This window comes from Lactuca saligna, chromosome 9, assembly GCF_052625555.1.
Source record: "Lactuca saligna cultivar CGN05327 chromosome 9, ASM5262555v1, whole genome shotgun sequence".
NCBI classification, from domain to species: Eukaryota; Viridiplantae; Streptophyta; class Magnoliopsida; order Asterales; family Asteraceae; genus Lactuca; species Lactuca saligna.
Window position 1 is genome coordinate 160,335,342 of NC_136425.1, and position 25,937 is coordinate 160,361,278.

The following is a 25,937-nucleotide window of genomic DNA, read 5'->3' on the forward strand; positions in this document are numbered from 1 at the left end:
TTAATAGTAATTAATGCTTCATTAATTTGTATGTTTTTTTTTTTTTTATCTGTGGACAATAATTTTAGGATAAAATAAAAAAAAATAATAAATAAATAAATAAAAACACAAAATCACAAGGGGGATGAAAAGAAATCACAAATTAAGATTTGAGTCAGAAATAGGGGTATTTATATAGGAAAAAATCAAAAAAAAAAAAAAAAAAAAAAAAAAAACCCTGATGGAAATCTAAAATCGGATATAAACTTATTCCATTTGCAACTTTTACGGCTATATTTGTAATCTAGGTTTTTTTAGTTATTTTCCTCAAAATAATTTAAGGATTAGGCCATATTTGTAATTTTTCTCATAAAGTAATAAGTTGGTTTTTTTGTTAAACTAAGTTACTTAATTTCCCTTATATAAATCACTTCAACTACCTTTAATTAATAAAGATCATCACCAAACTCAACACATTAACTAATCTTCATCACCAAAATCAACACATGACATATATATTATATTCATTATATAGACAATAAACATCACACTAATTGTCTTGTGGAAAAAACCTAAAAACATATCTTATATACTTCATCATCGAGACTTAAGATCATAACCATTTGATTTAAGACAATTAACTAATCTTCATCGCCTGTTGAAAGTAACCACGAGATATAATCAGAGCCATGAATGCAATCAGATTCATTAATTGGAAGAACTCTTTTCCTCATCAAAGCATCAATCACACCAGGCAATTTCCTCTTCACACCACCCCTTTCCCTTGATCTAAACTCATCATCCCCTTCAACAAAATCCCCCTAAAATCACACACAAACAAATTACCACATCACATCAAAAACACAATTCAACTAATTATAAATTATTAATCACATCCAAAAAAAATCATCTTCTTACCATAGTGTAAACATGGCTTCCGGATTTCTCATGGTTATCTCTCACATGCTTAAAAGCAAACCTCATTCCACACCCAGAAACACTGCACACAAATGGCTTCTCTTGATGATGAGCAGCTTTTACATGTACTGCAAGATTTGACCTCTGCAAATTTCATAATCATTAGAAGTTATAATTCATATTCTTTTTGAATGTATGAAAGGGTAAACTTGGGAATAAAATGGTTATTACTTTTGAGAATGTATGATCACATCCATCAAAGCTGCATTTGATCCTCTCTCTCTCTTCAGATACAACTTTTTCATGTGTTCGAAGGTGTCGTTTGATGTTTTTCTTTAAGTGTTTGCTACCACAGATTTCGCAGTTGATATGTTGATGACATGATTGAATGTGTGCCTTTAAACACTGTTCGTTTGTGAAATACTTCATGCATTCTCCACATAAGGCTTCCACTGTATCCAACTTAACTGTGATAATCAACAAATTGAGTTATAAGTTTATAATCCCATCAAATTTGAAATGAAAGATTGGAAGGTGTTTAATTACCATGAGATTCTTCGTGTTTTTGTAATCTTGATGCATATTGGAAAACTTTTCCACATCCAGGTTCTGGACAAGTGTAAGTAGTCTTTTGTTCTTGTGTGTCTTCAGAGTCTGAGTCATTATCATCATGGATTTCTTTGATGTGTCTTGTTAAGTTCCCTTGGATTGAGAATTTGCTCTTGCAGTTTTTGATTGTACATTCAAAGATTTTACCCTGGTGTTGGATTAAATGGCGATTTAGGTGATCTTTTCTTCTGTAACTGTGGTTGCAGTCTTCCATTGGACAAGAGAAAGGTCTCTGTAAAAAGATGAAGTTTGATTCATGAGAAATTTTGTTTGTGTTGTTGTGGTTGAAAGTTTTGGGAATAGTAAATGGATAAAAAAAAATGGAAGAATCTTGGAACCTTATTGGTGGCGTGATTGAGGGTCGCTTGATGGAGCTTCTCAGGAGGTCGCCCAACCTGATACTATTCCAATCAAGGTCTCGCATTTTGGAGTTCTTCATGGGATCCAATGCTTTCACACAAACAAAATCCGTTTTGTGTTCATATAATTTTGAATACCTAGAATAATTTTATACCCTGCATAGGTGTGGATAGTGTGATAGATTAATGATCTAAGAATTATATCGTTTGAAATCCTTGGGAAACGATTATACTATTCTAGATGAAAGCCGAGAGCGATCCATTCATTTACAGTAGCAAGAAGATAAGATCAGACTTCAAAGTATTGATGTTTCATGAATACCTCGAGTGAATGGCTTTGTATATGCTGCTTCAAGTGCGCGGGTTTTCGAAATGAGATCCCGCATTCCTCACAAACGTTCAACTTGCATTCTCCATCATCTTCTTTCTCTATAAGTTTATCCTAAATACCACAAAATTTTCAACATTAAATGCTTGCAAGTCCAGCAATAAAAGCTAGTTAAGTCGCATAACTAAACAGAGCTCAATTACTAGTCCTGATCAACACAAAATCGCACAATATACCCTCGCATACAACAAAATCCATCAACAGCCTTCGATTGAACCACTAACAACTAAATACCTAACCGATTTCATCCATATCGATATAGTTTTTAACAGATCCGACTCTCCGAACAAGAATTTGCATGTCACGTAAAGTTCATCAGCTAATTACAATATTCTATCACGAACAAGCTGTGGTTAAACACAAACCTGGTGGTGTGAGTGAATATGAGCATTAATGAGGGTCTTCTTCGAGCGAACAATCCCACAGTACTCGCAAGTATAACGCCTTATATCTCTGAAGATCGGGATTTCTCTTTGCGTTTCGATTCTTTCTTCTTCCATCGTGAGAGATTTTGTAGCTCAGACGAAGTAAGAGATAGACGTTAATGGCAGCTTCGGACAAGCTGCTGCAATATAAATACTGCAGCGCTAGGGTTTTCAATATTACGTTCGATGGGTGGGCCAAACTTTGAGCCCAAATTTTGGGCCCCAAATTAGATATCCAAAGTGAGAATAGGCGTTTTGCACCATTTTAATTTAATCAACGAATTTTATTTTATTTTTGATATTTATATTTTCATTAATTTATTAATTTATAGTAAAACATAAGTAAAGAATTCACTTTACATATGGTTATTTTTATATGGTACAACTTATAAAATTGTATTTTGTTTCCATTTTTGGGGTTTAATTAGGGTTTAGTTCTAAATTCAAGATTGCATAGTGTTGTATTTTTGTTTGTTTAACGCGATGGTCTTTACACTAACAATATCATGAGTTGATAAACATGTTGGGTTTTCTTCTAACCTGCAACTTAATGTAACAGTGACAAAGGGAGTATAGAAGGAATTGAGGCAAATGCTTTCTATTTTATTGAATACTTTTGAAGAGATCGAAGTACATTTGTTGGGCATATTGCCTTCCTATTTAACATGAAAAACTTGCAATAAAAATGGAAACAAACTAGCTAACACCTTGAGACCAGGGGATCACATCTCTCGTGGTTTTACTTATTCAAAGGACTATCAAATTAGCTAAATAAAACATGTGTAATAAATTGAACCGGATATAACAACTAAACCGGTCATAATTCTAAATTAACATTACATTCTCTCCCTTAATTCATAATATCATACCTTGACAACCCCCACTAAGCTTCTCATTTCCTCAAACTTGATCCTGCCCAAAGGCTTTGTTAGCATATCTGCCTTCTGTTCCTTTGTGCTCACATGTGTTACCGTGATCTCACCATTCTCCACACATTCTCTGATGAAGTGAAACCTGATGTGTATGTGTTTACTCCTCCCATGAAACACTGGGTTCTTTATGAGATCAAGTGCTGAGCTGTTGTCAACATACATGGCAATTGGGGGAACTTCTTGACCTGTAATACTCGACAACAAACACCTTAACCAAATTCCTTGACAGGCTGTCATGGTGGCTGCCATAAACTCAGCTTCACAAGAAGACAGAGCCACACATCTCTGTTTCTGTGAAGCCCAAGTCACTAGATTTCCATTTACATAAAATGTCATCCCTGCTGTGCTTTTTCCATCCATCATATCATTTCCATAGTCACTGTCTGAGTACCCTGCGATAGTAATTTTTCTTTGTCCCTTTCTATAGACCAGACCATAATCTGTGGTACCTTTGATGTACCTCAATATTGCCTTCACTGCTTGCATATGCTTTATAGTAGGCTTCTCCATAAACCTGCTCACTACACCTACTGCGAAGGAGATGTCTGGCCTGGTATGGGTCAGATATCTAAGCCCACCCACAATACTTCTAAATTCTGTAGGGTTGACTAAATCTTCTTCTTCATCATTGACTAGTTTTAGCTTGTGATCCATGGGACACTTTGAGGGATTGCAATCCACCATTTGTGTCTTAGCTAGGAGAGTTCTAGCATAAGACTCTTGCTTTAGAATGATGCGATTTTCTTCCTGTTTTACTTCAATACCTAGGTAGTATGACAACAACCCAAGGTCACTCATTTCAAATCTTGCATTCATTTCTGACTTGAAGTTCTTCACATCTTCTTGACAGTTCCCTGTAACCAACAAATCATCTACATAGACGCCAATGATCAGAGTATTACCTGCTTTCTTCCTTGTGTACACTGAGTACTCTTGTGCACATCTCTCGAACTCCAAGCTTTTGAGATATTTGTCAAGACACGAGTTCCAGGCCCTGGGTGCCTGCTTCAACCCGTACAGGGCCTTTGATAATTTGTACACCTTCCCAGTCTCTCCCTTATTCTCAAAACCCTCTGGTTGACATACATACACCTCTTCGTCGAGTTTTCCATTCAAGAAGGTCGATTTTACGTCTAGGTGGTGTACCTGCCATCCCTGTGAAGCTGCAAGGGCAATTATGACTCTTACCGTCTCAATTCTCGCCACAGGTGCGAAGACTTCCTCGAAGTCGATCCCCTGTTTTTGTACATATCCCTTCGCGACGATTCGAGCCTTGTACTTGACAATCTTTCCATTTGGGTCTCGTTTGACTTTAAATATCCACTTAAAGCCAATCGGTTTTCGATTCAGTGGTAATTCAACGAGATCCCATGTGTTGTTTTTCTCGATCGAGGCCAATTCCGCCTTCATCGCTTCCATCCAATTTGGGTTTTGTTTAGCCTCATGATAAGATGCTGGCTCTTCTTCACTTCGTGTCATAAGTAATTCATCCAGGGGTAGATGAATTTCTTCCGTGTTGTCGTACAAGTCAGTAAGTTGTCGATAACGTTTTGGAGCGCCTCCACCGGTGGAGCTCGAGACTGAGTTGGTTGTTGTTTCCGGAATCGGTGATTCTACATTGCTTTGCGAATTTGGGGAACCTGGTGGTGTATATGTGTCACACCCCCAAACCAAGGATGGCGGAAACGTCCGGAGGTGGAGGACTTCATATAGAGTCTCACAACAATGAGTATAATAGTGCTCAAAGTAAATACAACCAACACAAATATAATTGAAAACGTTACATCAAAGCACTTGTTTACATGATTCACATCAATTACATTATAATACAAAATGAACTGTTTGACGATTTATCGTCCCATCCTCAAAACGTTGTTGATTTCCTGTTTTCACTGAATTCCTGAGAATACAAGTAGTTTTGAAAAGTGTCAACACAAAGGTTGGTGAGTTCATAAGAGATTTCGTTGGAAAAGTAAATCGTTTTCCTTGTAAAAGCGTTAGAATATGTATCCAGAAAATCCGATATTTTCTTTAAAATCTGCGTAATGTAGTCTTATGACTGAAGACCAAAATGTATAAGTAACCTTTCTTATTAATAGAAAATGTTATGTACTTAAATGGACATGGACGCGTTTGAATTAAATGAAATTTCTGTATGTTCTCATGTTCGTTAATACTTTATATATATGTAGTCCTAAATTAGAGGACCGAGAAATAACAAGTATTGACCATACTTAAAAGTATAAATGTGGTTTCAAATGATGTGTAGTCGTAACTACCAAAACCAAAAGTGTACAGTAATATCTGTACTCATAGAGATAAAAAGTGATTTTAAATCGACATAAAACTCATTTAGGTTTTAAAAATAAAATCCCGTAAACTTATGGATTGTTATATCCCTATGTGAGTCGCTATAATCATACTATGACTATGTGAACCTGCCACGACGTTCTCAGGCGTCGCGAAAAATAAAATGACATTTGTCACCCGTAGACCTGCAGGTCCCACTGTAGCTAGCAGCAAGGTGTGGGGTGTCAAACCTACTACAGATCTATATACAAGTATCACGTTCTCCCTCAAGGAGATTCTGATTATAACTACCAGGAATTACATCCCGCACTCGGACGTACGGGGAGAGAGAGAGAGAGAGTCTCACAATATAGGTTAACAAGTTTACGTGAAATGTGTGTGAATATAAATCTTTCTTGTATGAATGTACTCTTTCTGTACGAGTGTGTTGAGTGATGTATCATAAACTATACCTATTATAGTTTATCTAAAATGTATGTAATATGTATGAACTCTTTTATGGAAATGTATTAGTGTTATGAATTTATTAAACTATACTTTTATAGTTTGATATACGTGTTCTAAAATGAATAATCAATATTTATTATGAATGGCTTAGTTTCAGTTCATGATGACAAACTAACAAGGAAACACATTCAATAATTAGAACTTAGGTTTATACACTTTGCTCAACATAATACAAAGTGTTATGATATTTACATGCTGTTGGCTAACTTTAGCCATTCAGCCCTGTTTTGGAAAAATCATAGAAAAATCATACGAAGTCGAAAACTAGATCCGTAAATTCTGAGAGTTCACAAAATGTGTCTAGTTTACTCATAATTTTTATCACGATTTTTAATGACCTCCAACTTGGGTGAAAAAGTCCATAATCACAGACTGGTCCGGATTGTTGTTTGAAATGATAGGCAGTTTTGTAAAAATCACCATAAATTGTAGAAAAATCGTATGGAGATGTGCAAGTAGTCATTTTAAAGCTAAAAACTTGAACTATTTGCACCTTGTACAGTTTTGAAAACAAAAATGTTTAAGATGCCCAAAACAGTCCGTGAATGGAGTTGAACTTTTCTGATGAAGACTGTTAGAAAATTTTAGTTATGTTCTTGGTGTTTTAACTTGTATTCCCCCCATGAAAACTTGAGAAAACATGAAAATGTAGGGGTATGAACTCACCTTGAGTGATTTCAGTAGATAAGTGTTGAAGAAGAGAAGTGTTCAAGCCAAGAACACTTGAAGAATCACTTGAAGATTCGAAGCTCTAACACAAATATGATGGAGTTTGTGTAAGATATCCATGATTTGAGTGGAAATAAGTGAGATAATCATAAGGAGAATGGATTATGCTTACCAAATGTGGAAGAACACTTGATAATCAGCCTTGAATCTCGAGTTTGGTGGAGAAAAAGTTTAAGAGAAAAGTGGTGTTTGATACTTAGTGAAATGAGAGAAAACGAGAGAAATGAGGAGAGAGGATGTTTGTTCCAGCTCTAAAAACGTGGGAATGAGTGTAAATTGAGTGTAAGGGACATTGAAGTGACCTAGGTAAGGTGGGGAGGTATGGCTGGTCATAGAGTGGGTGTGGGGTGGTTGCTTGTGACATTGGATAAGGCAAAGTCAACACTCCACCTTTAATAATTCACCCATTTGATTTTTATTATTTAGATAATGATTTTCATCAAAATATGTTTAAATTATGAATATTTAGGGTTTATTATGTTAAAATATAATTTCTGGAGAAAATCCCGCTTTAAAATCACGAAAAACGAGCTTAAAATGTTAAAAATATCAAAAATGGGCTAAAAGTGACAAATTTCCGAATTTTGGCCGAGGTTCGGCCTTCTGATGCTGAAACCGAGAGGAGGGAGGGTAGAAACCGAGAGGGGAGAAGGGAGAGGGTAGGAACCGAGAGGGGAGAAGAGAGAGGGTAGGAACCGAGAGGGGGGGAGAGAACAGAGAGGCGGAGTAGAGACCGAGAGGAGGGAAGAGACAGAGAGGCGGAGTAGAGACCGAGAGAAGGGAAGAGATAGAGAGGCGGAGTAGAGATCGAGAGAAGGCGACTGAGACAAAGAGGCGGAGTAGAGACGAGAGAAGGCGACAGAGACCGAAAGCAGAGAAGAGAACAGAGAGGAGAGAAGGAGCAGAGACCGAGAGGAGCAGAGACCGAGGCTTGGTCTCGCATGCCTCAGCCAACAGAGGCTCGGTTTTGATCCTAAGAGGCCTCTCTTCTTGGTTTCGGTTCCTAAAGCCTATTTTTCTCGTTTTCGCCCCGTTTTAAGCCGTTTTTGACCCGGTTAAGGGTCGGAATGACCCGAATGATTCTAAAAAGTTACGGGAACTATTTGAGGGAGATTTGGGAGAGATTTCTCATACTTGGAGAGATTTGGGAGAGATTTAACATTCTTGGAGAGATTTCTCATACAGAGAGATATTTGAGAGAGATTTCACATACTTGGAGAGATTTGGGAGAGATTTGACATTCTTGGAGAGATTTCTCATACAGAGAGATATTTGAGAGAGATTTCACATAATTGGAGAGATTTGGGAGAGATTTGACATTCTTAGAGAGATTTCTCATACAGAGAGATATTTGAGAGAGATTTCACATACTTGGAGAGATTTGGGAGAGATTTGACATAGAGAGAGATAGAGTGAAAACGATTGAGAGAGGTTCCCTGTGTCACAATTGTGAGTGTCCGGCATCGCAATGCATGGTTCGTAAACCCTGTTAAGCCTTGTTTAAGGATCTTACACACTCCCGATGGGTATGCAACATTGTTTTATCGGTTTGGCTCGCCACATACCACAGTTTTAGGTTAAGGAGATCTAGGTGTTCGCACTTTTGATTTATGATCTCTTATTAGAATAGAGAGTTATGTAGAAATTTCATAATGTAATTTTTAGTACTCACGGGCAAATTGAGTCAAACGGTTCGACTTGCTGACTTTAGTTGACTTTGACTTGACCGAAATTTGACAGTTGTCACAATATGGTGATGTGGTATGTGGACTCGAGTCGTCATGTGGGTTAATGGACTCAGGAGACTCGACCCATTCGTCCTGTGGTGACCCATTTTGCTGGTCCGGTGTGTCCGGCACCCATTCACCATCTTCATCGTAGAACTCATCATCGAAATCGAAGCCATCGACTATGAAAATCATTCCCGGCACCGTCTTTATCTTGGTCGTTCTCTCCCAAGTCCAAGTCTTGTCTTTTTCGAACACCACGTTGCGACTCACATAAACTTTGCTAGTGTCTGGGTCTAAGAGTTTGTAGGCCTTTGACCCTTTCTCCACACCCAGATGAATTACCTTCATGCTTCGTTCATCCAACTTCTTCAGATGGTTCTTGGCAATCATCATGTGAGCCAGACAGCCAAACACTCTGAGATGACTTACATTTGGTTTTCGACCTGTCCACATTTCATATGGTGTTGATTCATTCAAAGCCTTTGTGCAGATTCTGTTTAGAACATAGGCTGCATGATTCACTGCTTCACCCCATAGCACATCGGGAATTCTCATGGCCTTTAGGTTGCTTCTTACCATCTCCAGCACTGTTCTATTCCTCCTTTCCACCACGCCGTTTTGCTGTGGTGAATATGGCAAGGTGAAATGTCGCTCGAGCCCTGTTTCATTGCAGTACTCGGTAAATTGATTAGATACAAATTCACCACCTCGATCGGTCCTTAAAACCTTCATTTTTTCACCAGCTTCTACTTCAACCTTCATTCTGAAATTCTTGAAAGTCTGAAAAGCCTCATATTTTGTCTTCAGTAGATAAACCCACATGACTCTAATGAAGTCATCCACTAATAGCAAAAAATACCGATTACCTACAGGCGTAGGAGGTGATACCGGACCACACAGATCTCCATGAACAAGTTCAAGTCTGTGTTTTGCCCTGTAATTTGTGTGAGAGGGATAAGGTAGCCTGGTTTGCTTCCCTACCAGACAGCCTTCACACCGACGAGATGGCACAGTGATCTTTGCCATTCCATCCACTAAATTTCTCTCGGCCATGAGTTTAAGTGCTGGAAAATTGACATGGCCAAATCGAGCATGCCAGAGCCATGTCGGGTCTTTAACTTCAACAAGCAAACAAACAGGTCTTATCTCCTCCAGCTCAATTTTGTAAAGACGGTTCATAGACTTTCTCACCTTCATCAATAGTCGCCCAGCATCATCGTGCACCCACAGATACAGTTCCTTAATCTTTATCTCATCACCTCCTTCTAATAATTGGCCCAAACTTATGATGTTACCGCATAAGTCGGGTATGAAGTAGACTTCAAGAAGCTTCCTCTATTCCCCGTTCTTGCATCGAAAAATAATGGATCCTTTTCCTTCGATCCTAACTCGTGACTTGTCTCCAAATCTCACGAAACCTTGAATGCTTCGATCTAACTTGCAAAACTTTGTTTCATCCCCTGTCATGTGGTTGCTTACGCCGGTATCCAAGTACCACACTTTTGACTGGTTCAAGTCTTCTCCCTTAGATTTCAACTTTGGCTTCACATTTTCTTCATTCAAGAAAACTTCACCATATTCTATCTTCTTTTCACATGATGCTAGCAGCAACGCGGGTTCGTTATCATCTTGAATCAAGTTGTTCTCTTGCTTCCTCTCCTTCCTGGGATTCTTGCAGGTGGCAACGTAGTGACCAAATTCCTGGCAATTATAACATTGTATCCCACTCTTGTCATGATTGCTTGGTTCACCGTTGTTCCCGTCTTTCTGGTGATAGCCACCTCTACCACGACCACCGCGACCGCCATTGTTTCTTCCCCGTCCTCTTCCTCTGCCACGTGAGCCACCAAAACCCCCTCGATTCGTTTTTGACTTTGTGTCTCCATCATTTTTCTTCTTGCTCCGATCAGACCACTCTTGAAACGTCATGAGTAGTTTCTTATCATCGGATTCGTTGTGGCCCTTCATTCTCTCCTCGTGTGCCTTTAGTCTTCCTATTACTTCTTCCACCATCATCTCATCAAGATTTCCGAATTGCTCCAGCGTTGAAGCTAATTGAAGGAACTTTGGTGGAACTGCCCTGAGTAGTTTCTTCACCACGTAGGGATCATCGACTGCATCTCCTAATGTACGTAGAGTGCTGACAATATTTATTACCTTCGCAGCAAACTCATCAACGGTCTCTGTTTCTTTCATGTTCATTGCTTCAAACTCCATCTTCAGTGTTTGAATTCTTGCGGTCTTCACACGATCCGCTCCTATGAATATGATCTTTAGTGCTTCCCACGCATCTTTGGCTGAGTTCTTTTCGGCCAATGACATTAGGAGATCTTCTGGGATTCCCTGATAAATGGCGGCTAGTGCCATTTTGTCCTTCTTCACCTCCACTACTGTGTTTGGAGTTCGTGGCTCAACTGCATCCCATACGTTCTGAGCCTGCATAAACACCTTCATCTTGATGGCCCATGCACCATAGTTTGTACGTGTCAACATAGGATAGTGTAGTGTTATCTGCCCGTCTTTGTCACCGTTGTTGCTGTTGCCCGCCATTTCTTCTCGTGGTTGATATTTGGGCATGCACAAGATTTTTTGCTCTGATACCAAGTGTTGGGTTTTCTTCTAACCTGCAACTTAATGTAACAGTGACAAAGGGAGTATAGAAGGAATTGAGGCAAATGCTTTCTATTTTATTGAATACTTTTGAAGAGATCGAAGTACATTTGTTGGGCATATTGCCTTCCTATTTAACATGAAAAACTTGCAATAAAAACGGAAACAAACTAGCTAACACCTTGAGACTAGGGGATCACATCTCTCGTGGTTTTACTTATTCAAAGGACTATCAAATTAGCTAAATAAAACATGTGTAATAAATTGAACCGGATATAACAACTAAACCGGTCATAATTCTGAATTAACATTACAAAACAGATGTTCTTCAGCCAAAATTTAAAGATTAACTCCCGATGTAGACAAAAGGTATAAATTTAAGAATAAAATAACAGATGTTTGATAAATCGTTCTAAAAACATCTGTTGTTGGTTGTTGTTTAAACTTCTAAGCTTTCCATAGTAGTTGATTTTGATTTCATCAAACTTTCATGAGATAAGTTTATTTTGATGTAAATTTAACTATGTGAGTAAATAGCAATATATTTTGCCGGTGTGTATTGAATATTTATAGCAAAAGGTATATAAGATATGTGTACTTTTTTTGTTAACCAGATCATAAAGAACTATGAATTATAATGATTGAAAATCTCAATCACCTTCACCTATTTACGCAGAAAATCATATTATTTTACAAATAACAATTGTAAATTGTAAACTATGATTTCTACAAAAAAAAAATTATAAAAAAAAGGAACCAAAAACTATTTTCACAAAAAGTATATATAAAATAAAAATAATAAAAATAAAAATTGTATCCTATTGACTAGTGGCGGCTGTTTTCTCACTGGGTTCTGTCTCAATCATAGAACTATTGACTGGTAATGGTTTCTCATTCATGGGGATGTCATTGCCACCTGTCAAGGGACTGGTGGGACCCGATGCTTTTGGAGAATTTGTGGTTGAGCCACGCGGTCTATTGAGAGCATGACAGCGTGGACAAAAGTATGTAATGAATGGGAAATCCTCTTTCCTTGCAAGACCTACAAAAATAAGACATGCTTTTAAGTATTATATTTTCTCTCTTTTTTTTTTATTTTTTATTTTTTATTCAGGATTTGTTTGGTAGGAAGGAATGAAATCTTGAAAGAAAAGAATGGAATGAATTGTCATGTTAAGTTGGTGAAAGAAAGGAATGGACGGAATTATTACATTTCCTTTTGTGGCCAATTTTATTCTCTTTTTTATTACTACATACCAAAGGCTACCTCAATATTTAATGATAGCAAAATTTAATCTAGTAAATTATATAAGAGTAGGTTTTTTTACATGCATAAAAAACGATTTAATAGAGAAGTTCATCAAATAAGGCTTTCCTAATTTGAGACCTAACTTTTTTTAGATTTGTACTTGTTTATTTTAACCTTTTTCTTAAAAAATTTCATCTAATTCCAAACAACACTTAACTATATATGAGTATTCTTTATTTTTTTTTACTTAATGTAGAAAGAATAACTTAATACAGACATTAAGTACTATCTTTCTATTATATGTCCTCATTTATTTTCTTCTTCCATTTCCCATCATTTTCTGTAATTTTAAACAACATTTAACTTAATGGGAAATTGCATACGACATTTCGAACTAAAATGTTCAATTATGTCACATATCAAGCAGCTATAACTTTTGAAATTAGTACTTTTTAGGTTAAAGTATATTTTTGGTTGACTTTTAAGGTATCTTTTCTTGTTTTAGTTTTTATTTCACTGTTTCATAAAACTTTTCTCCCCTCTCACTCACCTTGTAAATTTCATTCCATTAAACCCTTGCAAAATGGCCATTATGCCCTCATCATTTCCTTCAAGAACATATTGGTAATTAAAAAGCCTAAACAGTTTTTTAAGGCTTTTAGATTGATTTTTGTTTTATGAACAATTTTTACATCTGGGCTTGAGTTAACTTATTTAAACTTTGTGATTTCACTCGTTCTTTTTTTTTTTTACGTTTCTATGTTGCTATGTTCTTGCTTGTTAGTTTTGGTGTATTTAGGTTGAGAATATGTAGGCGTTCTTTAGATATTAGATGGGTTTTAACTTTTTTTTTTTAAAAGAAACAGCCAAATATATACCTAAAATTTTGCATTACCCAAGATTTCTAACCTAGTTTTACCATAAGTTAAGAGTGTAGAAATGAAGTGTGTGTACTTACCATTGTGCATAAGGCAATTCCCACATATAAGTGCGAAAGATTGTGTAGGGTCCTCTCCAACAAGCAAAGCTGCAACTTTAGCAAGCCAACCCCCATCTTGAGTCCCTGAAGCCGAAGGGTTATGATGCTCAACAACAATCTGATGAGGTGGCGACACCTCAGACACCTCATCTTCTAAATGCTGAATCATGTCCACATCAGATTGCTGCATTACATGGCCTCCCCCCTTTGATGTTGTAGCATCAGATGTATTTCTTTTCCTCAGCCCACAAGATGTCACAGGCTCAAAATCATTGCTCTTCCCTGTATCTTGAAGATCATGATGAGACTCCTCTAGGAACATTCTTATCCCTGAATCAGCACTCAATTTCGATGCAAGAACAGCTGCAGCAGCTGCTTTGGCTGCTGGATCAGGGTCATATTTCTGCCAATAAACATTTTTAATTCAATAAAATCTTTGCAATGATGATTAAGGAGATCACTATTGTGTACCTGAATTAGTTGCTGAGTGGTGTAGTAATTTGTTCGTTCTTTTAGTTCATCAATCTTTTCTTGTCTTTCAGCCTGAAGGCTTTCTAGGGTTTTCTGATCTCTGCTATCACCTATTTGAGAGAAATGCATGAGAAAGTTCTTGCATTTGAGCATTGATTAAGTTTAGGAGCTTACACATTCTTGTGAAGCAAAAAAGTGCCCAATACAAAGCGGATGAGAAAGCAGGCAGAAGAAAGATAGGAAGAACTCGTAATGCCCTCATTTGCCAGTCTAAGTCCACAGATCTTGTTGTAATTATAGCGTAAGCCAATGCTACAACCTGTAAAGAAAGGAAATCAACATGAAAACGAGAAGAGCCTGAAGAAAGTAACAGAAATTAGCGTGTAATGGAGAAGTGAGAAGGACCTCAAGGAAAACAGAAACGACGACTAAATTCCTAGCGGTTGACCTCCAACTTGAAGATCTCCTCTTCATTTTAGAAATAAGAGTGGCTTCTTCTCTAGATATGTATTGCAATCGTTTCTCAAAATCATCACCATGTAACCTAAACAAAAACAAACCATTCCAGACTCGAGACCAAAAACTCCTCTTCCTCTTTTTATTATCATCGCCGTCTACTTCAGCCATTTATCCTCTACTCAATTCCATAAAATATACAATCAGCACAATACGAATTGAAAAAAAAAAAAAAACAAATGACATGATTATTATTCAACGGAGACGTTGTCATCGGATCAAAACCCTAACAATGAAATACGTTGGAATCGGAAACTTACGTACCTGGAATTCAATAATCGACTTAAAAGTTCTGATTTCTGAAGAAGGCGCGAATGCAAAATCTCTCGCTGTAATTGAAGATGAAAGCCAATTTTGATCGTGGATAGCAGTGATGTTTTGATTGTTTCGTGATGATCAGAAAATCCTATTCGATCGATCGGCGATTGGAAGGGAAAACGGATTTAGTTGGGTCGGGCGTAAAGCATAAAAATTTAGCCGCGAAATCGAGGATAGTGGTGACGTTAAGAAAAGCATATAGATATCCCCCATACTACCCCTTCAACTTTTAAATTTTATATTGACGTTAAGAAAAGCATATAGACATTTTTATAAATTATAGGGGTGATTTTTTTAATTTATTCTTTATATAGGGCTCAAAGATGTTAATATAAGAAAACCTTAAACATATAAAAAAAACCTTTTGTAACTTATTTTTTAGATATGGAACAACATATGAAATTTTTGTGGCGAAAATCTTAGAACTTAAAATTCTAGAGATAAAATCTACCAATATATAAAATTGTTATGTAGTCAAAGTATTAAACCTAAAAATTATAGGAACCAAATATACCAATATACAAAACTTGTATCTACCAATATTCAAAATTTTAGGACCAAAATCTCAAACTCAAAAATCCATTGGTCATTTCTCAATTCAAATTAGTATATATATATATAATAATAAATATTCATTTCTCAATTCAAATTATAAGGATAGAATTTTTTTGTTCCGTTTGTTCTATATGAAACGAAGGCAAAGTGGTAACTCATAAACCGTGAGATGTTGTAAATTATCCGGTTTGGACCATCCAATGATGGTGAATACAAGACTTGCCTTATCATGCTAACAAGCAAAGTGTTTAGATACATAGCCACAACCACTCAATTGAGCAACTTTCACTTACAGAAAAATGGGTTTTCTTGAAAGCACAGAAAATGATCTTTCTTTGGTAGGTTTTAATCTATCCACAATTGATGGGATTAATCTTTGCAGATCATTCTATGAAAATAGAATAAGTTCTTTGTTGGATGTGTTTCTCCTTTGAATCAAAATATGTTCTAGCTTATAATAATAAAATTATTGTTATTCTCAAGATTGGTTAGCTGAGAATTGTTGGGTTAACAACAAAACAAGTTAAGCACTTCAAACAAATATCAAGACACAAACATCGGTAAACACAAAACTTCTTAAAATGTAAATAAAAAAAACACATGATATTTCACATGGTTCGGCCAAGGTGACATACGTCAATGGGCGAACGAGAGAGAGAGGGAGAGAGAGAGAGAGAGAGAGAGAGGATTTTATTAACTTTCTGGAAAAATTACAAGCACTTAAAGTTGTATCTCACTTTGAGCTCTCACCGAAATCTAGCAATTTACAATGCTGGGGTGTGAGCCTATTTATACTTGAGGGATCAAATTTAAAACACTAATGGACCAAGCCCATTGGCACGTAGGCCCATGAATGGTAACAACCAATCACAATCCGACATGCAACATCTTCTGGAACATTCTTGAGTATCATCATCTTCTAGACAGACTTGGATCAACATGTCACAAAAAACGAATCAATATGGTGCATCATGTACCAAGATGGTCCATGATGGCGCAACAGCTTCTTCATAGCGCAACAACAACCCTAGATGGTGCAACACGGATATAAATGGCGTAAGAGCATCAAGTATGGCGTACAAACATCAATCTTGGAGCAACAACATCACCATGGAGAAACAGGCACATGCATGGCGCAACAAGTAGCATTTTGGCGTAGGGATGAGCAAAGGAACCGGCTAGAACCGAACTCGACCTGGGAACCAAAGTCGGCCGAATTTAAGAACCAAACTGGACCGTCAGTTCTACCGGTTCCAGTCGCTTCTTGTCCTGTCTTCCTTGTTAGAACCAGTCCTCAAGAAATAACAATAAACGGTTTCGGTTTTTTCCGGTTCTACCGGTTCCAGTTCTACCGGTTCTGATTCCAAAAATCCACAAGAATATCGTCTCAGTCCTGGCCCGGATGGTTCTATCCGATTTCGATTCCAGTACCAGTTCCGGTTTCGGTACCGGTTCCTCAGTCCAAATGCTTATCCATATCTTGGCGCAAGAGTAGAACAAGATGGCGCAATAGGGAGTGTCATTGTGCAAGCGCATCCTTCCTGGCCTATCCTTTTATCAAATGATGCAACAAGGACTCATTGATGCTCCATATCCCTCCCAAGTGCTCCAAACCTCTTCTAGGTGCTCTAAACCCCCTTCTACATGATCTGTTTCTTTCGCACTTAATTCGTTCCTTTGTCTGATGATCCATTCCTGTAATGCCTACATTTTTGGCTAAGTATTAGTATGATGATGTAATAGTTCGGGTCAACAGTTGTGACCTATTTAAAGTAATGAAGAGGGATTATTTGAGTATTATGTGATTTATGTGAATTATATGCAATATACGTACTTATAACCATATAATAAAATAATAATAAAAAATATGTGTTAAAAATAGAATGAAGGTTTGACCCAATATCTTTGTTAAAGTAGTCGTAACAAGGATTTCGAGGATATAAGGAACGTTGGTGTAACAACCCCAAAATAATGAAAAAAAATTCTATTTAAAACATTACTTAAAACATAATTGTCAAACCATAAATAAAATCATAACATAAATCAGAGTGTTAATTCCAATACATATTTCCGTTATTAGAGTAAAACATCCCAGGCTGATTAATCAATGGTGTGTGCCATGCGATCACCCCGAGCTCTTCCTTCCGCAACCAGAAGTACCTGAAACCAAAACTAAAAACCGTAAGCATGAAGCTTAGTGAGTTCCCCAACCTACCACATACCATGCACATAATCGCATACTGCAAATATTGGGCCTCGCCTACTACCTCGGGCCCTGCCCACTACAACATGCCCCGCCTGGCTTCGAGCCCTACTTGGTGTACATATTTGTTTCTCTTAGGCCCCACCTATCTCTGGCCCCCACCCGCTAATATATATTAACATACAATCATATCATAACACATAAACTGAACATATACTACTGGATTCCTGTTCTAAGGCCTTGCCTATCTTGGGCCCCGCCCCTGTCCTGCTACTGATGAGTCATGGAACCCCGTCCACGCTCCTACTGATAGTGAGATATGGGCCCAGCCGACACTCACTCCCTTCCTACCTTGGGCCTCGCCCCTGCTCTACTGCTAATGAGATATGGAACACTGTCCACACTCCGGTTTTAGTGAGATACGGGACCTCGCCCACACTTACCTCCCTACCATCCACGCTCCTACTGATAGATGAAGAAAAGAGAAAGGCCAACGTCGGTGCTCTAGATAAGTTTATCCATAGACAACCTATTGAAGAGCATGTTGAAGAGCACATTGAAGATCACATTGAAGAGCATGTTGAATAGCACATTGAAGAGCATGTTGAAGAGCAAGAGCATATAGAAGTAGAAGAGGCAGAAGAGCAAGAGCCCGTTAAAGAGCTTGTTGATATATATGATCCAAGAAGGTGGGAAAAACTTAATTTTGAGGAGATTAAACTTTTGGTCCAGAAAGGCCCTAAAATAGATAACAGTATTATGTATGGTCCTTACGATAAATTTGGTAGACGGTTTTATGTAGCTTTATATACAAGAACATTACCAAATTTGGAGAACTGTGATAGAGAATGGCTAGTATATTCAAAAGAGTTAGACAAAGTTTTTTTTGTTTCTGTTGTAAAGTGTTTAGAAAAGGGATTTCAAAAGGTAAATTGGATGATGAGGGTTATGCATATTGGCACCATGTTACCACTAGGGTTAAAGAACACAAAATTTCATTGGATCATCTTACAAATGGAAATAAGTGGTTTGATATGCGTAAAACATTGTACTTGAATAAAACAATTGATAAAGTTCAATACGAGCAATTCAAGAAAAAAAAGAGATTACTGGAAACAAGTCCTTTTGAGAATCATTGCAGTAGTGAAGTTTCTTGTTAAACATAATTTAGCATTTCGTGGATCCAATGAAAAGGTGTATCAAAATGGTAACTATAAATTGTAATTTTTTTGTTCTAATTCCACAAAATACCTTTTTGTTAATTATTATGACTAATTTCACTTCTTATTTGTTAATTTTATTTAATAGGCAATGAAATTTTTTTGGGTGTCGTTGAAATGTTGGAAGAGTTTGACCTGGTTATCAAAGAGCATGTATGGCGGATCATAAGTGATGGGCTTCATGTGCATTATCTTGGCCACTTAATCCAAAACGAACTAATATCTTTGCTAGCTCAAGAAATTAAAAAAGAACTTATCAAGAAGATAAAGGAAGCAAAGTATTACTCAATCATACTTGATTGTACTCCCGATTCAAGTCACCAGGAACAAATGACTATAATGGTGAGGTATTTAACGTTATCATATAATTCTGTTACTATTGAGGAGTCCTTTTTAGGTTTTTTGAATGTTGATGATACCTCTGGAAAAGGACTATTTGATATTACACTTGAGGAGTTAAAGTCTCTTGGTCTTGAAATTGATGATATATGTGGTCAAGGCTATAATAATGGAGCAAACATGAAAGGAAAACACCAAGGAGTGCAAAAGAGATTTTTAGATATAAATCCTAGAGCATTTTACACTCACTGTGGTTGCCATTCTCTTAATCTAACATTATGTAATATGGCTAACAACTGTGTTAAAGGAAATAACTTCTTTGCAAATTCTACTAAGAGGTGAGAAATTTTGAAAGATAATGTTAAAGATTGGAGTCTTAATTCATTGTGTCAAACTCGTTGGTAAAGCTGGGTTGAGAGTGTAAAGGCTATTAAACTTCAACTTGTAGATGTACGGGAAGCTTTACTTCAAGTTGGAGAAAAAGATAATGATGTTGCAATTGCAAGTGAAGCAACTTCACTAGTAGAAAATGTAACACCCCCCTCTGGCACGTATCACAATATTGTCCGCTTTGGGCCACTCGGCACGAGGACTTCCCAGGGGGTCACCCATCCCGGTACTACTCCCGCCCGAGCACGCTTAACTGCAGAGTTCTTATGGGATCTGCTGCCCTCACGGCTTTAAAACGCGTTGTGACAAGGAAGGTATCCACACACCTTATAAGTAGATGTTTCGTTCTCCTTCCAAGCCGATGTAGGATCAGGTGCAACCCACCTTCACCCCCCATTATAGGGTTCGACGTCCCTGTTGAACACATCGACCCGTGCCCTGGCTCTGATACCATTTGTAACACCCCCCTCTGGCACGTATCACAATATTGTCCGCTTTGGGCCACTCGGCACGAGGACTTCCCAGGGGGTCACCCATCCCGGTACTACTCCCGCCCGAGCACGCTTAACTGCAGAGTTCTTATGGGATCTGCTGCCCTCACGGCTTTAAAACGCGTTGTGACAATGAAGGTATCCACACCCCTTATAAGTAGATGTTTTGTTCTCCTTCCAAGCCGATGTAGGATCAGGTGCAACCCACCTAGGATGAAGAGATGACGTATGGAGTCATTATACGAGCCCTATTTCGTTGATGATTCCGGGACGTAATCATCCTAAGGGGGAGATAATTGTAACGCCCGCAGATCCGGGCTAGTCAATTTAGAGGCAATAGGGGTCGAAAACAACTTTTCTACAAAAAGATTATTTAGAACAAATAATCTTGACCAAGTTGTAGAATATGTCACAAGGTTTTCGTACATATAAAGAACGCCGAAATCCGAGTTATAACGAAGAAGTTATGACCCGTCGAAGTTTCGCGTCGGAACCGGCACGGCGCCGGGAAGCGTAAATAGTAAATTTATGATAGAGAGAGATTTAGCCTTAGCGCTCTAAACGAAAGTCGTAGAATATGTTAAACTAAGAACATCGATAAAAAGAACGCCCAAATCTGACTTCGTATGAAGAAGTTATGATTTTTCGAAGTTTCGGATTAGCGGTGTACAACCCGAAATTCGAATTTTAGATCGATTGATTTTTAGCCGACACAACCTAAACAAGAATCGAAGATCTCGTTATTAGTAGCGTAACGATAAAAAGACAGACAAAAATGGACATCGGATAAAGAAGTTATGAGATTTTAACGGACCAATCCTGTCCCGGCCTGTTAAAAATATAACTTTAAAAATAAAGTCAAAATTAGCCGACGGAGTCTAAACGAAAGTTGTAGTGTACGTCTCCACCTACGCGTGGATATAAAGAACGTCAAAAACGGAGTTCGTATGAACGAGTTACAAATTATAATAGCATATTTATGTATTAAAATAAAGTATAAATCATGTATACGTACACATATATATACATATGTATATATCATTAGAAAGGTATCGACGATGCGGTCATTATAAGACTAATGTTGAGTTCTTTCGACATTAGTTTAGTACAAATATCATTAAATCCATTTAAAATAGTATTATAGAGGGGTGTTTAGTTGTTTATATAACTAAAAGGTCATTAAGTAATTATGGAGGGTAGTTTTTAAAAATTCAATTAGTATAAATAAGAGCCTTGGGCTCTCATATTTCTTGCACCATTCTCTTGATTCAAGAGTCTTTCTCTCCTTATCCCCCGAGCATTTCGGTCCCTCGTGATTCGACTTCTCTTTCTGTAGTTTAGTATAGTAAGGTGAGCGCTGAAGCGCTGCACGAATCTTTCTTAGAAAGATTCAGCGACGAAGTTCTACCCCTGCAGAGCCCGACTCCTAGCTAAAATCCCCTTGAAAGTAAGTTATGCTTACCCTATTTTAAATATAGTTTATATTTAAATTTAGTATTGTTATTATAAATTTATAATAAATATTTGAGCTATTATTATGACTTATATAAGTGTCGTTATAATATCTTTTAACTACTCGCGGTACGGGGAATCTGGTTTAAAGGGCCGCATAGGGTTGTTGGATTTCAGAAGTGCTATACGCCAAAATGGTCCTGCCCTTCGGTGTTTTATGTCTGGCCCCTGTCTGTACATAGTAGTTGGAAAGTATTGTTTAAACGCTTATATAATAATAATAATAAGACTAATAATTAGTGACGGTAATATTAGACTAAAATCTAGTGGTGATAATATTAGGTTTCATCAAAGGAAATTATTTTAAAGTAAACGAAGCGCTGTCCGAGTACCGAGTCACCACCTTCTCAAGTGAGTGCATAGTCCCTTTCATCTTACACATAGATATGAAGTATTTTACATAAACTACGTGCTATGTGTGCATATTATCTGAATACTTGTTGTCTATGCTGGATGAACGTTTTATACATGTTTTAAAGAATTTAAGCTGTATAAGTATTTTATATATACGAATATGTTGGGTATGAGATGGGTAGATGAATGATGAGAGATAGAAGATGATACATTGGCAGCTATAGACTTAGTGCCTATGGGACAAACACCGGTAGCTATGGACTTAGTACCTGTTAAACGTTGGTAGCTATGAATTTAGTACCTGTTGGGAATTGGTAGCTATGGACTTAGTACCTGTTGAACATTGGTAGCTATGGACTTAGTACCTATTAGATAAAGATTGGTAGCTATGGATTTAGTACCTGATGAATAGACCATAGCAGCTATGGAATTAGTGCTTTATGAACGAACATTGGCAGCTATGGATTTAGTGTCAGTCCTATAACCCTGGAGGTAAGGGACTTCGGAATAAACGAATGCAGGATAGATGACTCTTAGGTTAAATCCTTAAAGAGTAAAGAAGATAATGGGGATGGGTAATTGGGTTGATTGTTTGATTGAACATAGTAATTATATTATTGTGGGTTGAAAACCCTATGTACTCACCAGGTTTCCCAACCTGACCCACTCAGTTTATGTATATCACAGGTGACGAAGTGAAGTGACATTACACTGAGAGATTTAAAAGAGATGTAGATCACTAGTGTAAATCATTGTAAGTTCTGTTTATGCTTATGTTTCGGTATTAACGATGACATCCCAAACATTTTAAAATGAAATAAATATGTTTCTTCGAAAATGTTTTAATAACGTATTTACCATGTTTTTCTGGGAACAAATTCCGCAACCTTTTTATAAAATGAAGTACTCTGATTTTTATAAAGCATAAACAAAAATCGGTCTTTTTTGGCCGTGGTTTTGGGGATGTCACAGAAAAATAACTTTATGACTTTGAGTTTTTGGTATCAACTGTTATTTGGTATGAAGTACTAAGCTATGTGAATATTGTGAGTAAGAAGTTACAATCAAAGGATATGCATCTTGATAATGTTATTACATAAATAAACAAATTTATTGGGTACTTCAAGAATTATAGAGAAACTGGTTTTTCAAAAGCGATTGTTGACGCTAAGGAGATTGCTATTGAAATGGGTATTGATCAAAATTTCCAAAAAAATGTTTGATTGAAAGGAAAAGAAGGTTTGATGAGAGTTCAACTAGTGAAGAAGTTTCATTTACACATGAAGAGAATTTTAGAGTCAATTATTTCTTATTCATTGTTGATCAAGCTATTTCTTCTCTTGAGACAATATTTGAATAATTCAAAGAGTATGACAATGTATTTGATTTTTTATTTCCACATAATTTGAGAGGAATTGAAGATAAAGATCTTAAGTAGTATTGTCATCGTTTTGAAAAAACACTCAAGTTTGAAGAAAGATCAGATATTGATGCTGATCAACTTTATACAAAGTCGAAATTATTTGAGACATTGGAAACCAATGAATTTAGCAACCCTATAGATGTTTTGAAGTTTTTGAAAGAACTTAATTATTTCCCAAATGCAAGTATTGCATATAGAATATTGTTGACTATTCCAGTAATGATTGCATCTACAGAAAGGAGTTTTTCAAAATTGAAGTTTGTGAAATCTAACTTACGCTCCACAATGACACCAGAAAGACTTAGCAGTTTGGCAATGATATCTATCGAGAACGGAATCTTAGATAGTGTAGATTATGAAGAGTTGATCAATCAATTTGTAATCAAGAATGCTAGGAGAGTTTCACGAACGGTTAGCTATTAGGATATGTAATTACTCATTAAAAAACTATGATTTTACTTTGTTTATTGCTATAAAGTTTATCGTCATTTTAATAAAAATATTAGTTTATGTAAATTAATTTGTTACACGTTAAGACCTAAGGGCTTTTTTTTATCTATATCGTCATGAGCATTTGAATCCTCAGAACCGGCTCTGAACCAAGTAAAGAACCGGCTCTGAACCAAGTAAAGGAGCACAAATCAACATAAGTTGAGGTAGATTAGAACCAAAAATGCTATAACGTTTATAAGTACGTAGATCAAGATTTGCTGGTATAATGGAAGGATAATGAACTACAAATTTCGATTTTAGCACAATGGCTAAAATCAAAATTTTCTTTGCAATCCTTGCTTCCCAAACCAAAAACATATTTTGACCTATTCACAGTATGCATATTTTCTTTGCAATCCTTGCTTTTTCAAGGCACGGCTTACGAACAACTTAACCCATGACTAGTTTCTAATATGTTATACAATGGTCCGATAATTTTAAAACGTGTCTTTATTTTGTAGCAAGGTTATATGAACGCATAGAACAAGACTTACACCGCAATCAATGAAGATATTTGTTTCTAGAGAAAAAAAGAATTTTATATTTTTTTCATTTCATAATAAAATAATATAAAATTGTATTTGATTGGAGTAAAAATTACTATGATTTTTATGTTTTACTATTTATGTATAACAAAAGTTTTACCGGATTAAACCGGTAATTAAACATATTCTTCGAAAGATGGAGAAAGTAGTAATAATCCTAGCATATTATCATAAGATCTTTTAGTTTTTTTTAAGTCATGTAAGCTTAGCATGTTTAATACTAAAATGTTTAATAGGTTTAATTTTTAAAAGAAAAAAATAAAAAATAAAATAAAATAGGAATAATCAATTACACAAACTATTTTTCAATTTTCTCTCTCCTCTCTCCTTTCGCTACCTACTTTGCAAGGTCTTCTTGGCCGCCCCTTAACGCAAGTTATGGGATGGTGTAGCACATGATTAGCATGCCTGTTGGCGACGCTTAAAGCATATGGTATTCGTCGCCTTAATGATATTTTTACCGACGTGGACATGCCTTAATGACATTATAACACGGAGCACACGGTACCCTCCCTCCTCGTTATGATGCTTCTCACGGGCGTTACGACAGACTGAATAAGGTATTAGTGTATATAATACATAATTTAAATGTGAAAAGTTGTCCTATAATAAAAATAATATTGAATGAAATGATCGTAAATTATCGGATATGACTACCCCTTTTCTTTTCGGGAAGATATTAATCGCAAAGACAATGAAATTTCTAAAATGATTGAAGTAATTGGGACATTACTTGCGAAACATGTTGTTTGTAACATTTTTTTACTGTTGTTTTACTAGACTGCTGACAAATGGTCAAATTTTATCAGAAAAACCTTATTTTTTACATACATATACCATATATTTATCTCATTTTTTACATACCATTCTTTTATTTCTCTCTACATTTTATAAAATCCAATTCTTGTTCAACAAAAAAATGGAGCAAAACCCTAACATCTCTCCACCAAACCCAAACCACAGCCAAACACAATCTATCATCTCATATTTGTTGGTTACAAAAATTATTTTCACATATTATCCTCTTAAAGCTCACCACATATCCCATACGAAGGAGCTTGTTTTAATCCCACTTCACTTTGAGTCCAATTTCCTTCCTCACCCTACATTCAACAAATTATTTTTGGGCAAACCCCAAATTTACAAGAAAACCTTTTCCTACTTTCTCTTCGATGCCAAAAAACAACCACACAACCATCAGACGAAATTGAGATCGGAACGCAAGCGGGAGGTAGTAGGACAAAGAGATGAAAGGGAAAGGTAAAGGGAAAACTATTGAAAGGGAAAGTGGGGAGATTCCATAATAGTGAACACCGGAGGAGGAATATGCTTTAGCGGTAGCATGATGTGCGACTTCAAAAAACGAAAATCACAAAAATGGTAT

At 36.7% G+C, this 25,937-nt stretch overlaps 3 protein-coding genes and 1 long non-coding RNA gene across 4 annotated transcripts; 2 read left to right on the forward strand and 2 right to left on the reverse strand.

The window, feature by feature from the left end:
• Positions 1–455: 455 nt before the first annotated feature.
• On the reverse strand, positions 456–2,810 carry TFIIIA (transcription factor IIIA). The gene is made up of 6 exons (XM_078975854.1): positions 2,619–2,810; positions 2,188–2,307; positions 1,444–1,738; positions 1,129–1,364; positions 898–1,041; positions 456–800 (listed from the first exon to the last, which is right to left on the reverse strand). The coding sequence occupies exons 1-6, from the start codon at positions 2,751–2,753 to the stop codon at positions 621–623; spliced, it is 1,110 nt and encodes a 369-aa protein (XP_078831980.1). The 5' UTR covers positions 2,754–2,810; the 3' UTR covers positions 456–620.
• Positions 2,811–12,128: 9,318 nt separating this feature from the next.
• Positions 12,129–15,192, reverse strand: LOC145015730 (uncharacterized protein At2g24330-like). Its single transcript, XM_078974204.1, has 6 exons — positions 14,976–15,192; positions 14,601–14,829; positions 14,370–14,514; positions 14,196–14,305; positions 13,704–14,127; positions 12,129–12,538 (listed from the first exon to the last, which is right to left on the reverse strand). The coding sequence occupies exons 2-6, from the start codon at positions 14,820–14,822 to the stop codon at positions 12,315–12,317; spliced, it is 1,125 nt and encodes a 374-aa protein (XP_078830330.1). The 5' UTR covers positions 14,823–14,829; positions 14,976–15,192; the 3' UTR covers positions 12,129–12,314.
• A 691-nt stretch (positions 15,193–15,883) lies between these two features.
• Positions 15,884–19,688, forward strand: LOC145016876 (uncharacterized). The gene is made up of 4 exons (XM_078975047.1): positions 15,884–15,922; positions 18,376–18,714; positions 18,862–18,994; positions 19,096–19,688. Exons 1-4 carry the CDS (start codon positions 15,884–15,886, stop codon positions 19,686–19,688), a joined length of 1,104 nt encoding a protein of 367 aa, XP_078831173.1.
• A 1,811-nt stretch (positions 19,689–21,499) lies between these two features.
• LOC145018506 (uncharacterized) lies at positions 21,500–23,943 on the forward strand. Its single transcript, XR_013667045.1, has 4 exons — positions 21,500–21,674; positions 22,022–22,090; positions 22,781–22,847; positions 23,752–23,943. It is a non-coding gene; the product is annotated as an uncharacterized LOC145018506 (long non-coding RNA).
• Positions 23,944–25,937: the final 1,994 nt, after the last annotated feature.

Bases quoted from the DNA above. Each gene is read 5' to 3' on its own strand.
- LOC145015730 (XM_078974204.1), bottom strand. From the start codon at position 14,822: ATGGCTGAAGTAGACGGCGATGATAATAAAAAGAGGAAGAGGAGTTTT. The intron at 14,306-14,369 runs GTAAGCTCCTAA...TCTCTCAAATAG, and splicing joins TTTTTGCTTCACAAGAATGT to GTGATAGCAGAGATCAGAAA. The intron at 14,128-14,195 runs GTACACAATAGT...GTTTATTGGCAG, and splicing joins CCACTCAGCAACTAATTCAG to AAATATGACCCTGATCCAGC.
- LOC145016876 (XM_078975047.1), top strand. From the start codon at position 15,884: ATGGGTTTTCTTGAAAGCACAGAAAATGATCTTTCTTTG. The intron at 18,715-18,861 runs GTAAATTGGATG...CAATTGATAAAG, and splicing joins TAGAAAAGGGATTTCAAAAG to TTCAATACGAGCAATTCAAG. The intron at 18,995-19,095 runs GTAACTATAAAT...TTTATTTAATAG, and splicing joins TGAAAAGGTGTATCAAAATG to GCAATGAAATTTTTTTGGGT.
- TFIIIA (XM_078975854.1), bottom strand. From the start codon at position 2,753: ATGGAAGAAGAAAGAATCGAAACGCAAAGAGAAATCCCGATCTTCAGA. The intron at 1,739-2,187 runs GTATTCATGAAA...ATCTTTTTACAG, and splicing joins TACAAAGCCATTCACTCGAG to AGACCTTTCTCTTGTCCAAT. The intron at 801-897 runs GTAAGAAGATGA...GTGTGATTTTAG, and splicing joins GAAGCCATGTTTACACTATG to GGGGATTTTGTTGAAGGGGA.